We start from the raw sequence: 15,669 nt of genomic DNA, 5'->3' as shown, positions 1-15,669 counted from the left end.
TAGTCTAATAACTTTTTAAAAGCATACTTTATTTTGTGTTAACAGGGGAGGGAGGGGAGGGAATGTCGACTCAGACCATGAGAGGCCTGCGTTGGGCATTTTCATGCCTTACAAGGCGGAGATTGGAAGTCTGTGTGGGGTGCCACTCCTCACACAGACAGTAGAGTGATGTGTGATTAAGTGCCTTGCTCAAGGACACAAACACACTGCCACAGCTGAGGCTTGAACTAGCGACCTTCAGATCACTAGACGAACGCCTCAACCACTTGGCCACGTGCCCAGCACGAACAAGTCCTTGTGTTAACAAGGACTGCACAGAATTTTTCATTTTGTTTTACTTCTGCTATCCTAACATTAGCTCCTTTGTTGTCCAGAGATCGAGATTACGATGACATGGATGAAGACGACCCTTTTAACCCACAAGCTCGTCGCATAGCAGCCCATAACCCAAGCCGAAGTCAGATACACAGTTTCTGTAGTTTCAATAGTAGTATGGGGAGTCAGACTAGCCTTCAGCCACCTGCAAACACAACCACCACTCAACCGGCCACTGCTGCACCTGCACCCGTGTATATGTAAGTACAGTCATCAGAATACGTCAATGATTTTAAACTATATTACTTGGATTACTTGCACCTTCAGATTTTATGCCTTTACTGTAAATTGTAGTGCCATCAATGAGCAGATTATTAAACCACTCTATGTTAGATAATATGAATATTAATTACAATCATATTATCTAACATATTTTGGGGCTGCTGTTCAATGCAAGTAGCAAAGAAGATTGGATCAGACAGAAAAGTGGTGATAGCCACTTTTTTGTTGTTTTGTCGCTAACTCTGAGCCTCCGAGGAAAGCCACCGCTGCAACCTGCAACCTGGTCTTCTCTGAGGCTGAGGTACGCTGGTGTTTCCAACGAGTGAGTGGACAGTCACAAGGCTGCGGGACCGGACGGCATGCCAGAGCGAATCGTCAGGATGTGCGCAGCATATCTGGCAGGTGTATTTACTGACATTTTTAATCTCTTCCTCTCCCAGTGTCGAGTGCCCTCCTGCTTCAAAATTGTCCACCATTGTCCCTGAACCAAAAAAGACCAAGGTAACATGCCTGAGCGACTGGCGTCCTGTCGCACTTACCTCAATAGTACGCAAATGCTTTGAGAGGCTGGTCAAGGATTACATCTGCAGCATGCTACCGCCCAAATTGGACCCCCGACAATTCGCCTACGAACACAACCGGTCGACAGACAACACGATAGCCACTGCTCTACATACCGTCCTTACACATCTGGAGAAGAAGGATGCTCATGTGAGAATGCTGTTCTTGGACTACAATTCAGTATTCAACACCATAATTCCATCCAGGCTTGACAAGAAGTTCAGAGACCTCGGCCTTGACCCTGCCTTGTGCAGCTGGATCCTGGACTTCCTGTCAGATCGCTGGCAGATGGTAAGAGTGGGCTCCCTCACCCTCACTCCTCTGACTCTCAATAAGAGTAGCCTCTCCGGGCTGTGTAGTAAGTCCCCTCCTTTACTCCCTGTATACCCATGACTGCGTCGACATCCACAGCTCTAATCTGCTAATTAAATTTGCTGATGACACTACGTTGGTTGGCCTAATCTCACACAATAACGAGGTAGCCTACAGGGAAGAAGTGATCTTTCTGACACAGTGGTGTCAAGAAAACAACTTCTCCCTCAATGTCACAAAAACAAAGTTGGTTTTGGATTACAGGAGGATGAAGACAGGCTAACCCCTATTGACATCAATGGATCTGGGGTTGAGAGGGTGAACAGCTTTAAGTTCCTCGGCATCCACATCACCGAGGAGCTCACATGGTCTGTACACACTAGCTGTGTGGTGAAAAAGGCACAACAGCGCCTATTTCACCTTAGATGGTTGAGGAAGTTTGGTATGGGCCCCCAAATCCTAAGAACTTACTACAGGGGCACTGTTCTATTTATTATAAAATATTATAAATTACTATGGTTGCACATGGCACATTTAGATGGAGACGTAACATAAAGATTTTTACTCATGTATGTGAAGGATGTGAGAAATAAAGTCAATTCAATTGAGAGCATCCTGACTGGCTGTATCACTGCCTGGTATGGGAACTGTACCTCCCTTAATCACAGGACTCTGCGGAGAGTGGTGCGGACAGCCCAGCGCATCTGTAGTTGTGAACTTCCCATAATTCAGGACATTTACAAAGATAGGTGTGTAAAAAGGGCCCGTAGGATCACTGGGGACCCGAGTCACCCCAAGCACAATCTATTTCAGCTGCTACCATCTGGGAAACAGTACTGTAGCATAAAAGCCCAGGACCAGCGGTCTCCGGGACAGCTTCCTCCACCAGGCCATCAGACTGATGAACTCATGCTGATTTGAGTGTATTTCTATGTTACATTGACTGTTCTGTTTATTATAAATTACTAGGATTGCACATTTAGATGGAGATGTAATGTAAAGATTTTTGCTCCTCATGTTTGTGAAGGATGTAAGTAATAAAGTCAATTCAATTCTGTTGTTGCTTGTGTTATTCTGTGAACATTGTTACGTTGGCGCCGGAAAATGTGGCTACACTTGTGGGCTACCTCAGTGCATCCCCAGGTTGTGTTGGTTTCTTAACACAAATTACACATTTCATTGTATGTTTTGGTGTACATGTGATAAATAAATAAATGACCATAAAAAGCCAATCTTTTTCAATGAAATGTAATGTTGAATTACAGTGGATTCTGGTTAATTGGGTCATTGGTTAATCGGGGCAGCCAATTATTTGGCACAACTCTTAAAAAAAAAACAAAAACTAATCCAGAAAATTGCCAGGTTCCTCTCATTTATTTGGGACACTTTGCCGCTTAAATTGGGCAGGAGACTGTTGCTGAAAAGGTACAGGCTGGCATCAGTCACACACACTTGTGTGGCTGTTATACACTACCCTATCCTTGTAGCGACAATTTTTTAAAAAGTGTCAGTTGCCTGTGTTTGTTTTAAAAAAGCAGTGATTTTTGTCACTGATAGTTGGGGAGAAATAAGCATTGAGACAATTTAGAGCTGCTTTGCTCACTGCAGTTTCAAGCATTCAGGCTTGGGGACTGTCAGAAATGGCTGGGAGCGAAAATGAATCAGTTTTACTACTTCAACAAGTTAGGAACTATGAAGAATTTGGAAGTATTGACAATCATCTTGAATGTTACAATAGAAATGAAGATTTGGAGAATGCAGTCATTGATAGCATTGTATGAAGGTAGTTCATTATCCTCACTTGGTGATTTTGTTGATTGCATACACTGGGTGAATTTCTCCATCAATAATTATTAAGAACTAATACACAGTTTTATACTTTTGTAGTACCATTGGTAGTGTTCGTATTTGTTCTTTATTTCATATAAATACAGAATTTGTTACTCAGTTTGTTTTTTTAATACCTTTTTAACTAGTTCTATGGAACTTCAGCTAATTGTGGCAGCTGCTTAATTGCACCAGAATGTATTTGTTCTGATGTGTCCTAATTAACCAGAATCGTTCTTGCTCCATCAAAGCAGGAGATCTCATGTATCTGATCAAGAAGTACACCACTGTTGTCTGTTTGTGTCTTTGAATAATGCCAGAAATTAAATATATAAAGAGAATTAAGTAGCTTCATGGAAATAGTAATCACTAAAGATATCCAGTTATATTTTCTACCAGGCTAGAAACTAGGCACTAGAATACTACAGCACAGTACAGGCCCTTCGGCCTCGATGTTGTGCCGACCCATATATTCCTTTAAAAAATGTACTAAACCCACACTACCCAGTAACCTTCTATTTTTCTTTCATCCATGTGCCTGTCCAAGAGGCTCTTAAATACCCCTAATGTTTTAGCCTCCACCACCATCCCTGGCAAGTCATTCCAGGCACCCACAGCCCTCTGTGTAAAAAAAACTTGCCCCTGATGTCTCCCCTAAACTTCCCTCCCTTAACTTTGTACATATGCCCTCTGGTGTTTGCTATTCGTGCACTGGGAAACAGATACTGTCTATCCACCCTATCTATGCCTCTCATAATCTTGTAGACCTCTATCAAGTCCTCTCTCATCCTTCTATGCTCCAAAGAGAAAAGTCCCAGCTCTGCTAACTTTGCCTTATAAGACTTGTTTTCCAATCCAGGCAACATCCTGGTAAATCTCCTCTGCACCCTTTCCATAGCTTCCATGTCCTTCCTATAATGAGGTGACCAGAACTGAACACAACAGGCTAGGGCAGTGAGGATTGTGGGTTTATGGTATGCATCTAGCTTTGTAAAACAGTTTAATGGAACACAATCCCTCTCAAAATGTGATGCTAATTATTTGCTTATCATGCAGAATGGTTCCAATTGCAATTGATTTCATTTCTTCTACACAGGAATAACACAGTGTTATTTGGTGGAAATCCTCGATTTGAAAATGTTCCACTGATTGGAAGAAATTCGCCACCACCTTCGGTACGTTGGGCATCTGAGACAAACTAATTTTGATAGTGCATGTTGTGATACTACTTTCTTTTTTTGGTTGTTTCTATCCTGTGATATAATGTCTGTTGGTAACAAAAATGCTAAAGACATTCTGTGAGCTTATTTCAAAAATAATACTAGTAAAAGTAGCAAAATGCACTTACTTGAGAAGTATGTTCTGAATCTGATATGAGCATTGGATATAATGCCCCATCGTTCATATCTCTCTTTACCTCACTAGTTCAAGGAAAATGAACTAAAATGTTCGTTATCAAACCGTTTTTATTCATAAGTGAGAAAGCCAATAAAAACACTCTGAACACCAGTATCAGCAATATAGATGGGTTTAGTGCACACAATCCGATTGATGGGACCTATAGGCTAAGTATTTACCTGGTTCCGAATGTGGTAAACTTATGTCAGCCCTGAGTTCATTAAATATTCTTTTGAACCCTTTGAGGAGGGGAAATTACTGCTGTATGGGTATGAGTCCAGTAGTCCAGTTCCTCATTGTGCCTCTGAATTTAAGAACTATCTGTATTAGTGATATCATTATTTGTTGAATTTTCTGGGAATTACTCATCTGCTCCGTTTCTTATTGTTTTCTATTCCACATTTACAAACTTTTGCTTGTAGAATAATTTTGATTTTGGCAACAAAATTTTCTTAATTGTAAACTGCTGCTTTGTGTCTTATTTTTGCCACTGCCAACTAAAGATTGAAAGTATTTCATGCAATCAAATTAAAGTTGCATTCTGTTATTAGTTATGTTGTACTAATACTAGTTGTAATACCAATATTTTATTTTTTGACTGACTTTTGGAGCTGAATTATGAGTGTTTTAAAACAGTAAGTTCTGTCATTTGTTTTATCTCATATTTTTCATTTCCATCAAGTGTTCATTATATATCAAAATCAGTCTTCATTCATGTTTTTCTCCATTGTTAAGAGGTTTGGGTTCAGCAGGCTAACATGCTTGGGATCACTAGAAGTGTTGTTTTCATTCTGTTTTTCAGACAAGCCTCATATACAGTAGAAACTTAGCCAGCTTCATTTTGGCACAATGACTATATTCTTGTTTCAGTCTTTCATGTTTGTTGCCAATACACAGCAATTAATTCTCTGCTGTAAATTTTCAAGAAGTTCTCTCAATCCCCCAATGTTCCTATCAGGTTTACTGCTGTTTTGAAGGGTAAATATAAATGCTGCTTGAATTCAGATGAATTGCACGTACATAATTTTAACATTGTCTTTGTTAAAATAAATTAAAATCACAGATGTTCAGTTATTACTCAAGCATTTCTCTGGAAGCAAGATGAGTACGTCCTAATCGTATTTTATAGGTAAATATGCAGATACATTATTTCTGTTGCAGAAGCACCATTGTTTCTACAACAGTAGCAGTGAGAGTAACAATTTGTATTTCACGTTCCACAGCTACTTGTTGAGTTGATTTTGGTTACTTTGGATGAATTTTAAATGGTAAAAGAGGAAGTCATGAGGTTTACAAACCCTCTTGCCTCTCAACTGATTGAAGAGGCTGAACCATACAGTAGGCATCTCTTTCTGTGCCACACCAGAGTGTTGCTTTGTGCTAATATTCTGCGCTGTATACAATTCCAACAGGCGTCTTGTAATATGTTTACTGCTTTGTGAGCATCACTGGTATCTTTTTTTTTAAATAATAAGATCATCATTTCAGAAAAGTTGGTAGGTCTTCTCCAGTATTTCTGTCCCTGTACCTCCACCCTACCCCCCTCAGCCTTGTTCCCATATTCTCCTTTCTGGTGGTAAAACTGATGAAATTCAATTAGAAAAGTCATAATTAACAGAATGAATTTCTGAAAGCTTATTTTTTATTCTAGAAAAGTAAACAGTGACAGCATCATATAAACTTTGAAATAAATCCTCAGGGAGGATTTACAAGAAGTAACTGTATACAAGAGGTTTAAAAAAGAAGCTTGCAGATAATGAGCAACTAAAATAAAGGCAGGAAATAGTGAGGGGGAAGAGTCTATTTGCAGTACATTTAAACAATCACATATAAACATGTCAGAAATCATCCAAAAATCACTTCACCTCACGCAACTCCAAAAAAAACTATTGTTCTGCCCTGAACTATACTTGTTTCAGGCCTTCCAATGTGCAAGATGCTGAACATGTTCCATCATTGTTTTGACTCAGGGTGCTTTCCTGTTTGTACACACAAACCCTCAGCCTTCTGACTACCTGAGCCATTTCATTCCTGTAAAGTGGATTATCGTTAAGCCATGCCAGACTATATTTCTCTTCAATTATTTTCACTATTCACCATTAAGAAGGATATTGTGTAGCAGTTATTTTCTCATTCAATTCTAAACAACTTGCAATTTAATAAACTAGAACAGATTCAAGTAAACATACTAAATAATTCGACATTCCTGAGAGCTTCCTGTTGAAATTTTGTTTCAATCACATTGAAAACTTTATAGAAAGCACTATTGGATCCTGCCTATCTTTTGAATATATAGGGAGATAGATTCAAAAATTGTTGTCATGTTTTAAAAGTGCCTTCAATCTAACAATTAATAAGTGATAGTATATAGCATTGATTATGCCCGCCTTTAAATTTAAGGAAGATAAAGAATGGTTTGTAGTAATAAGCATGTAGTCATACTGGTGCTTGAAAAGTACTACCTATTGAACAAGTCACGTAGAATCTTAGAGGGATACAGTGCAGAAACAGGTCTTGTGGCTCACAAAGCCTTTGCCCATTGATACTCTTCACATGTTTATAGTATTAGAAGCCCAATTTCAACACTTAAAATAAAACTACATCAAATAGTATCAGGTTGCTATCCTTTATTGATAATTGTATATTTTGAACAGACTTTTCAGCAGCTCTTTTTTTAAGGTCATTTGTTTTATGAAATGATTAACTATATTGAACTACTGTGCATTGCAATACTTCCAAAGGTATAATTCCTGTCTCAAAATTGCATGCCTTGGGTTGCAACAGTTAGTACCTACATAGTGGACTCGATGTGGTGTCAGGAAGAACTGGAGAATATGTACCCAAAAGAAAATCACGTAGTTATTACTGGAGCAGACCCAGTCGATGCTTATTCATCACTCCTATCCCACTTTCTTTTCAGCATTTCTACAGCCGACTTTTATTACCATTCCATCAACAGAAAACCACAATCCAATTGTTGCAGAACATTAATTTTCATTCAACTTGTATTAGTGAAATTAATTGCTGTTTGAAATTATTCCACCCAATAATCTAGAATGTTTTATAGTCTGACTGTCAAGCAGTCTTATCTGTGCATTCTGCGATCCCTGATGTCGCTTATGTCGCTGTGACTCTTGTAGACTAATGTCAAAACTTGTTCATCAAAGATCACATTACTTTGCATATTTGTAAGTATGTTTATCAAAGTATTGAACTGAAAGGTTCCTTTACTGATTATTTTTGTCTCCTTTCCAGTACACCCCCAGTATGAGAGCAACCTACCTTGCAGTGGGCGAAGAACCTTCCAGAATTTACTGAAATGTATTTCCTGTCTAACATTTCTGCTGATCTTCATAGCAGTGTTCTTACAATAGCCTAAAGTTTTACTTTACTTAACAAAAAGGGTGCTCTGGCCAAAACTTTCTGATAGAATGAAGTTTGATGGGAGCAGTAAAGAACTGTTGAATATTGATGCTGGCAATTTATTAACATTTTTCTGAAGTGGTGTTGAAAATTACTGTTACTCTGAATATTTGTAATTACCTCTGAAAATCCTGCATGATTTTTTTACATACTATTATTGGAGCTGGGTGCACAGCAAATATGTGCTTGGAAGATGAATTTGAATGGAGCTTCATTTAGCATCTGATATAAGGAGTAACTTGTACACAGATGCTATTTTTAAAAAGTCAGTTTGAACTGAATATCTAAGGTGTCTACATCAAAGTTTGATGCATTTAATTCTAGGGCTTCAATCATGTGACTGACCTCACAATACCGTTAAGACTGTGATTTATTGTATTCTTGATCAGGGTGCACAGTAGATGATCAAACATGGCATTTCCAAGTAAAGAAAAACTAATTTAAGCTAATCATGGCATAGACAATGGCAAGGAGTCTCACATCTTTTGAGTCAAAGGAGGTGAGATTGGCAAATGAGTCTTGAAGCAAGAGGAATAAGAAATATGGAACTTTAAAAAAACAAGTAGAAGCTCTCGACACGAGATGTCTTTTAGGGCTGACTCTGCCACAAAATTTCTTCAATGAATTTAGTTAATGCTATTTTATTAGAAATAGTACTACGAAATTTCCATACATAGTCAATTCTTAACACTGGCACTATTTGTAATGTGTATTTTTTGAGTATATAATCATATTGTGAATTTGCTGAGACAGCAACAGAAAGCTTTCTTTCTAATAAAGGAGCTTTGGATTCCAGATTGAAAATTCATAAAAATATTTGTATTAGTTTCTTTCTTTAAAACAATTTGACAATGTCTCAACAAATTGTATTTGCCAATATGCTTATTGTGGAATAGTAACTGGCTTTAGATCTCTTTCAAGTTTGATCTCTATTCTAGAGATGGAGATGATTTCCTTTACTGTTAACCTGGATTTTTCAGCAGAGGTAACAGTGATGCTAGATGCATTCACAGTCATTATACAATGAAAACGTAACAGTGCAGAAATTTCAATGTAGATGTAATTGATTCAAGACCACATCATAAGTTTAAAGCTAAAGTGGCTGTCACTGGAATAAACAGGAGCTTCACAAAGGCACATTAACTTGGGATAACAAGTTCTGATGAAGGGTCTCGGCTGCCTGACCTGCTGAGTTCCTCCAGCATTTTTGCATGTACTACGATGAACTTGAACTGATGCCTTCTACTTGCAAAGTTCACATGACTTCAGATTTTACAGCCCAGAACGTCCTGTGTTCCAATCCTGCATAATCAATGAAGATTATTGATGTAGATTTTAATGGAAAGAAGTCTCAGACAACAACAGAGGTTCAGGTTAACAGATTTTTAAATGCTTACAAATTGTAATGGCTCATTATTCAGTTCCTAAATGGGTTATTATTTTTAAATCATTTTTATGATTTTATATACACACACCAGATTTATATTGTTCAGGTTTAATGAATTGCACATTTTATTTTAGGTTCACATGCGGTATATGTTATTTTCTTGATTTTGTTTTTTGTTCACCTTCCAATTGGTATACTGGAACTACTTAAAGAAGGAGTCTGTGAAAGATTAAAGTGCCCCCTTGTTTTGTGATCCAGACTTGTATGTTTTGTAGACTTTCTAAACCTGGCACAGAGAACTGTGGAAAGATTTTTGGAATTATGCATGTGGGACTGACCAAGAGGTATTTTCACCCATCCACGAGGGTGTCAGCAGTGGCTTGGTGGCACACGAGGAATTATATGAATGCCAGTAATGATTAAGTTGGCAACCACTATGATATGTAAAGTAGGACTTCTGGTCATGGTGCAAGTCCTGCACTGCCTTGATGCGAAACTAACCATGAAATAGAGGTTTGATTAAGGTGGGACCATTTCAGTCAAGCGGCCTCACCACATCATCAAATGGGACTGGAAGATAGCAGTCAGCAGCTCGTGGACATTCCTAATAGATTCTTAGTTAATAAATTTTTACACATCTCCAGCGGAGCCAATTGAGATCCATCATATTTAATTCACCGATTCCCTAAAATTCTTGGGAGTAATCTGTGGAACCCCATTGAAAGCAATTAAACATAAGCCTGGCACATTATCACACCGGGAGGCAGTTTCTTTGATTAAATATGATGATCTGTTCCAACACATTTCCAAGCTTCAGTGCAGATTGATGAAAAAATACTCACAATGCTTAGGTTTTATATGACACTCCAAATTGGATGCAGCTTCCATCAGGATGAATGTTGGGGGACAAACATTACTCACAGGTGTGGTGACCAGCAGGACCAAAAGGGAAGATACAATCGTGAGATGTAAACCGAGAAAATGAAGAAGGATTGTGAAGTTGACGTCATGGTTCCAAGTGAGACGGTGCAGTCTTTATCTGTAAATGTGCCAAATATTGTGCCGGTATGTTGCATTTGTTGCCGTCTTCTCTTTCAGGCAGGACTGACCCTTGTTGACTGGCAAAGGTGGATGAATCTAACCTGATAGGCTGTGGTCTGTGGACAGACTGAGGAAGGAAAGGTTGTTATGGGCAATGCTGCTGGATAACAGCAAAGTAGCACCTATATTTGAAAAGTGGGTGGCAAGATGCTTCCTTCCTTTTACCTCCACTTCTCCCAGCCGCTATCCTTTTCTTCCCGATCTCCAGCTTCTCTCTATCCTCCATCTTCACTTTCCCATGGCAGTGAAATTTGAATTAGAAAACATTCATTGCAAGAATTGATACCCTGATTGCAAAATTTTAAATGAAAATTTAATTAATTACCTTTTCACTAATTTGTAAAATATTTGTAATTTTAAAATAGCATTGTACCGAGTAAAAAAACAACAAAAACTTAATAGTAATCATATTTCAAAATAATAATTTGTGCAGAATTTTAACAAAAACGTCCATCAGAAAAATTAGTCTTTCTTCGCCATCTGCATGCCCATCACTGCTGCAGTTAAGTAATAGTCAATTCAAGGGCGAAGTGAGAAGTATAACATTACATCCTATGATCTTGACATGAATGGATAGCTTGTGTGATCATCAGCTGGAAACTCCCAAATGCTCAAAGGTGCCTGTCAGAGGCACGGCAGCTGTGCCATACATCTTTCAAACATGCTGGTGGCCAAGGCAACACCTGCCCCCTCTCTTTATTTCAGTGGCTCACTGGGCACTGAGCTTCATCAGCTGAATGGTATTTTATACTTGATTAATAATCCTTGTGAGCACAGGTGGCTCTCTGACATTTCTGACGGAAATGACCATCTTGCTCCACAGGAGCATGACAAATGTAGAGTACCTTTAAGTTCGTCCTTTATCATTGAGGCGAGATGTGCTGTTTGGATGTTCTGACTAAATTTTATACTTTAAATCTATGCAAGAACAGTGAAAGATTATTAGAACTCCTGAGGTCCGTCGCAGCTGAATTGTACAAGAAATTGATTTTTTTTTGCAGGTTATTGCATCAGTAATATTTAACGCATTATAACTTGTAAATTTCACATAATTGTAAAACCCAAGCAGCCTCAATTCTCATTTCTGCAGTCAATCAATTCTCTCATTGCTAGTCCATTCTCCTTGACAGAGTGGAGTTGGTATTGAATCTGCCACCATTTTGCCTGCCAACTTAAAGATCACATTATGCCCAGTACTTCATATTCTCCTAAAGTCACTGGCTCTTTGGGTTCACCTCATTAAATAATATTCAAAGTGCTTATCAACCTCAGCCTTGGAATGTATTCAATGAAAGATTTTGAAAGATTGACAATCTTCTGATGGGGAAACTTCAAATCTCAGTTTAAGTGATTGAGGGAATATTCGGCATGGTTTTACACACTCTACTTAGATAAAGCAGTTTTTCAACATCCACCCAGATAATCTCTCTCTGAATTATGTATGTTGTGATAAGCATTGTTGACTGCCCAGTAGAAGAAAGAGCTGTTTGCGCTCAAATGCATAGGCAAATGCATCTTTCCTTGGACAAAGGAACAAAACAACATAACGACAACCAGGAGTCATCTCAATCTGCGAAACTTTTTCTTCCATACTCTAACCCATTTGCAATAAAGGTCAGCAAACTGTTTGCTTCGCTAATCACTTACTGTATCTGGGATCTATCTGTCGATCCCTTTTTGTTTGCTCCAAGTGCTTGCATTGGAGAACATTGGAAGGTATGCCACAGAGCATATAGGTTTTTATCCTCAATCTTTTCGCATGGAGGACTGCACAAATTAAGAGAGCAGTTTTTTCGAGGCCACCAATGCCTGCTTATTGGCTTCTGATGACTGCAAATTTCACAGACTTCACAATACACAGTACTTTTCAAAAGTTTTAAATGTATATATTGCTTAAGACTTTTGCACTGTTCTGTAGTAATTTTATATAATGCACTGTACTACTGCTGTAAAAAAAAGCAAATTTTATGACATGAGTGATGATAAACCTGATTCTAATATCCAACCGTATTGTGGACTGAGAGTGTGAAGGGGGCAGGGAGAGGGGAATCCATGGCTGGGAAAAGGGGCAGAGCGAGAGGAGGGAGCAGGAAGCATAAGAGAAACATTCTATAATGATCAATAACGCAATTGTTTGAAATCAAATGACCTTGCCTGGTGTCTCGGGGCTGGAAGTGTCAGCCCCACGCCACCCCTGACCCTGGCACTCCTTTGCCACTTGTTCCACATGTCTCCCCTGGCCTCCACTCTCACCATTCCCAACGTCCTTTGATCCTGACAGATTTACAAACTCGCTCTCTGCTCCACGTTGACAAATACAGTACTGTGCAAAAATCTTAGGCACCTTAATACGGTTAAGACTTTTGCACAGTCAGTGATATTAAATCTGATTCTGATTCAACTCTGGGCCATTATCTTCACTCATCAAAAAAAAAGTGGTCTGCTGAATTGTGTCGTGCTCGGTGTAGACATTTTCTTAAGCTATCGTATTGCATGTATTGGCTTCAATTAAAAGAGCTGCAGATGGAAATGCTTTATATACTTGACCAAATGATATGGGATGTAATTTGTTTACTTGAAATTCACCTTCATTAAATCCTTATCAACATTGCTAAGGCATATTCTTGTATGCAGTTGTGTGTCTGATAAACATGACTCTTGCACATGTGTTCCAGAGCAAATTTTATGTAATCACACTTGTAATTCAAACTGCTTTGAGTTGAGCCAAGTAAGAAATAACAATTGTCGAACTAAATGTTATAAACCTTATTTTGATTGAATGAAGTCAGCAATATCTTGCGGCCCACTTTAATTGTTATATTATTTTATATTCCTCAATAATTAGTGAATTTAAGATGATCTTGTTGGAAGTAAGTCATTCTTTAAGCAGCAGTTCATTTCATTATTTGTGTCAGAAATAAATAAAACCTTGTCTGATAATCATTGACTCTTCACAAAAGGAACTCTTAAATGAAATGAAGAGTAAAATATGGTAAGGTTAGTCAAAAGAAGACTTCCCGACAAACTCAAAATACAGTAAAGGTTATCTGTATTGGTAGTGTTGTTAAGCCCCATCATCCTTCTGGGGCATAGGCTGCTGATAGTAGCTCGCCAGAGTCCTCTGTCTGTCAAGTTGCCCCTGGGTATAGCCCATCTTTCTGGAGTATCCTTCCTCTCCCACAATGAGGTCGCTGAAACTTCTGTTGACGATTCTATAGCTCTGGGTTTTTAGCCTCATGCCCAACCCTCCTTTTGCAACCGGGCTTGGGACTGTTTATGGTAGAGTTTGTATTGTTAGTACTGGGCTATAAAATATATATTTGCCACATCTGATTGAAGCTATCAATTGTATGTGGTTTTTTTGGTTTGTTACATATTTTAATGTTAGAAACAATTAATTCTGATGTATGAAATTCGGTATTGTGTCAAATACATTACTGCAGTGCAAGAACATGTCTGGTTCAATGTTTTTGTGTAATTGTATCAGTGAATTAAAAATAGTGGGAGACTGACTAAAATGAAGAACCTTGAAGCTAACAGTAATTTGGATATATAAAATGGCTAATAGATATCATATCAGTCCTTTTCTTGCACTGAATATTGTATAAGATCAAAATCTAAATCTGATTTAATTCATTGTCTTTGTCTTTTTATTCTGCCTTTAAGCACAATTGCTCAAACATGTTTCTTTGTCTGCTCCCTTTTGGTTTTGTCTTTGTATTCCATAATACTGAAATACAGTGCCGTTTTTAGCATGATCTACTAAGCACAAGTTAATGGATATTTTGGATGTAATCAAGGAATTTTGTACTGTGCATTTGGAATAGACAAAACACGTAACTCTTCAGAACCGCTGTTTAACTGAAAAATTATCATGCAAGTGAAGTGTGATTTTTCTCAACATGTAAAGTCTTATCACTTGCTGTGTGTACGAAATGCAAGAAAACCATTTTAAGTTTTGTATTCTGAAATAAGACAGAAAATACTGAAAAAATAACGCATGTGAAGGTAGGATGCTGAGCATTTCCCGCTGATTTTTGATTTTGTGTCAGATTTCCAGCATTTGCAGTTTTTTTTTGCTTCAATTGATTTTTGTACAGTCTGATACATGTTGATACATTTCATAAACTTTCAGTAAGAAATTAATTTTTGCAGACTAACACTGAGGCATTATTTCTACCATATGGATAGAAAAAGCATTTTTGTTATGATATAACACATTAATTCTGCCATTTCCCATGAAATTGAAGATAAAAGTGCAAAACACAGACAATCTCACTGTCAAATAAACTGCTTGAATGCGTTAAAATAATCCCAAAACAAAATTGTTCAACTTGTCAGATTTTATTAATATTCATTTGACATGACTATTGTGAATTAAATCTGGCTCAGGGATCAGTTTGCTTATCATTGTGAACTATTAAATATTACATATTAAAATAAGATTTATCCATTCTGTTCTGCTTTTGGATAGAAGCAAGTTGAGTTTCAATGACTATTGTCACTGAGCAATATTTAACTATGATGTGAGACTCTTATTTACACTGTAATAAATTTTATTTCAGGAATTTTTTAAAATGGTAATTTTTTTGTAAATGTATTTAACTGGCTCAACATTGTTCTTAGTGTATTGTATTTGGGTATTTTCATTTCCCTGCAAAATACCACTGTTTCTGAATGAACACAAATATACACAATAAATTATGAATTTTCAAAAAGACAGTATTTTCATTATTTTAAGTTTTGCATTGTTAATAGATAACCTTTGCTTGTAATATGCACAGTTGAAATGGTTTCTTATTAAATAAGTTCTAAATCTTCAAGAAGGATATACTTGTCATCTCTCCTGTAATTTTATATTTGGCCCCCATGATGGAGCAGATTATGATTTTCTATCTAAAGAGAATTATTATTCTCATTATTCTTGAAGTTCTGACAGAGAATCTTAAAAGTTTTGTTTGTATAGGTTTTACATGTTTGTTATGAAAGGAGGCCTAGAAGAGGAAAAATTTGCTCTCTAGTCTCTTACATCATCAGGTACCTTTAGAATTTCAATGCATTTG

The 15,669-nt window shown here is 37.6% G+C and overlaps 1 protein-coding gene across 2 annotated transcripts in view; it reads left to right on the top strand.

The window, feature by feature from the left end:
• The window catches only part of ttyh2 (tweety family member 2), a 132,054-nt gene extending 116,761 nt beyond the window's left edge, over positions 1-15,293 (top strand). For both annotated transcript variants that reach the window (XM_072241993.1, XM_072241992.1), the window contains exons 12-14: positions 375-575; positions 4,394-4,472; positions 7,951-15,293. In XM_072241993.1, coding sequence (XP_072098094.1) covers positions 375-575; positions 4,394-4,472; positions 7,951-8,013 — 343 coding nt within the window. In that variant the 3' untranslated portion in view covers positions 8,014-15,293. The remainder of the gene's footprint in view (positions 1-374; positions 576-4,393; positions 4,473-7,950) is intronic.
• The last annotated feature ends 376 nt before the right edge of the window (positions 15,294-15,669 follow it).

Source organism: Mobula birostris, chromosome 24 (assembly GCF_030028105.1).
Source record: "Mobula birostris isolate sMobBir1 chromosome 24, sMobBir1.hap1, whole genome shotgun sequence".
Classification (NCBI taxonomy): Eukaryota; Metazoa; Chordata; class Chondrichthyes; order Myliobatiformes; family Myliobatidae; genus Mobula; species Mobula birostris.
Note: the sequence above shows the minus strand (reverse complement) of the source record. Positions and strands in the feature narration are given on the sequence as shown.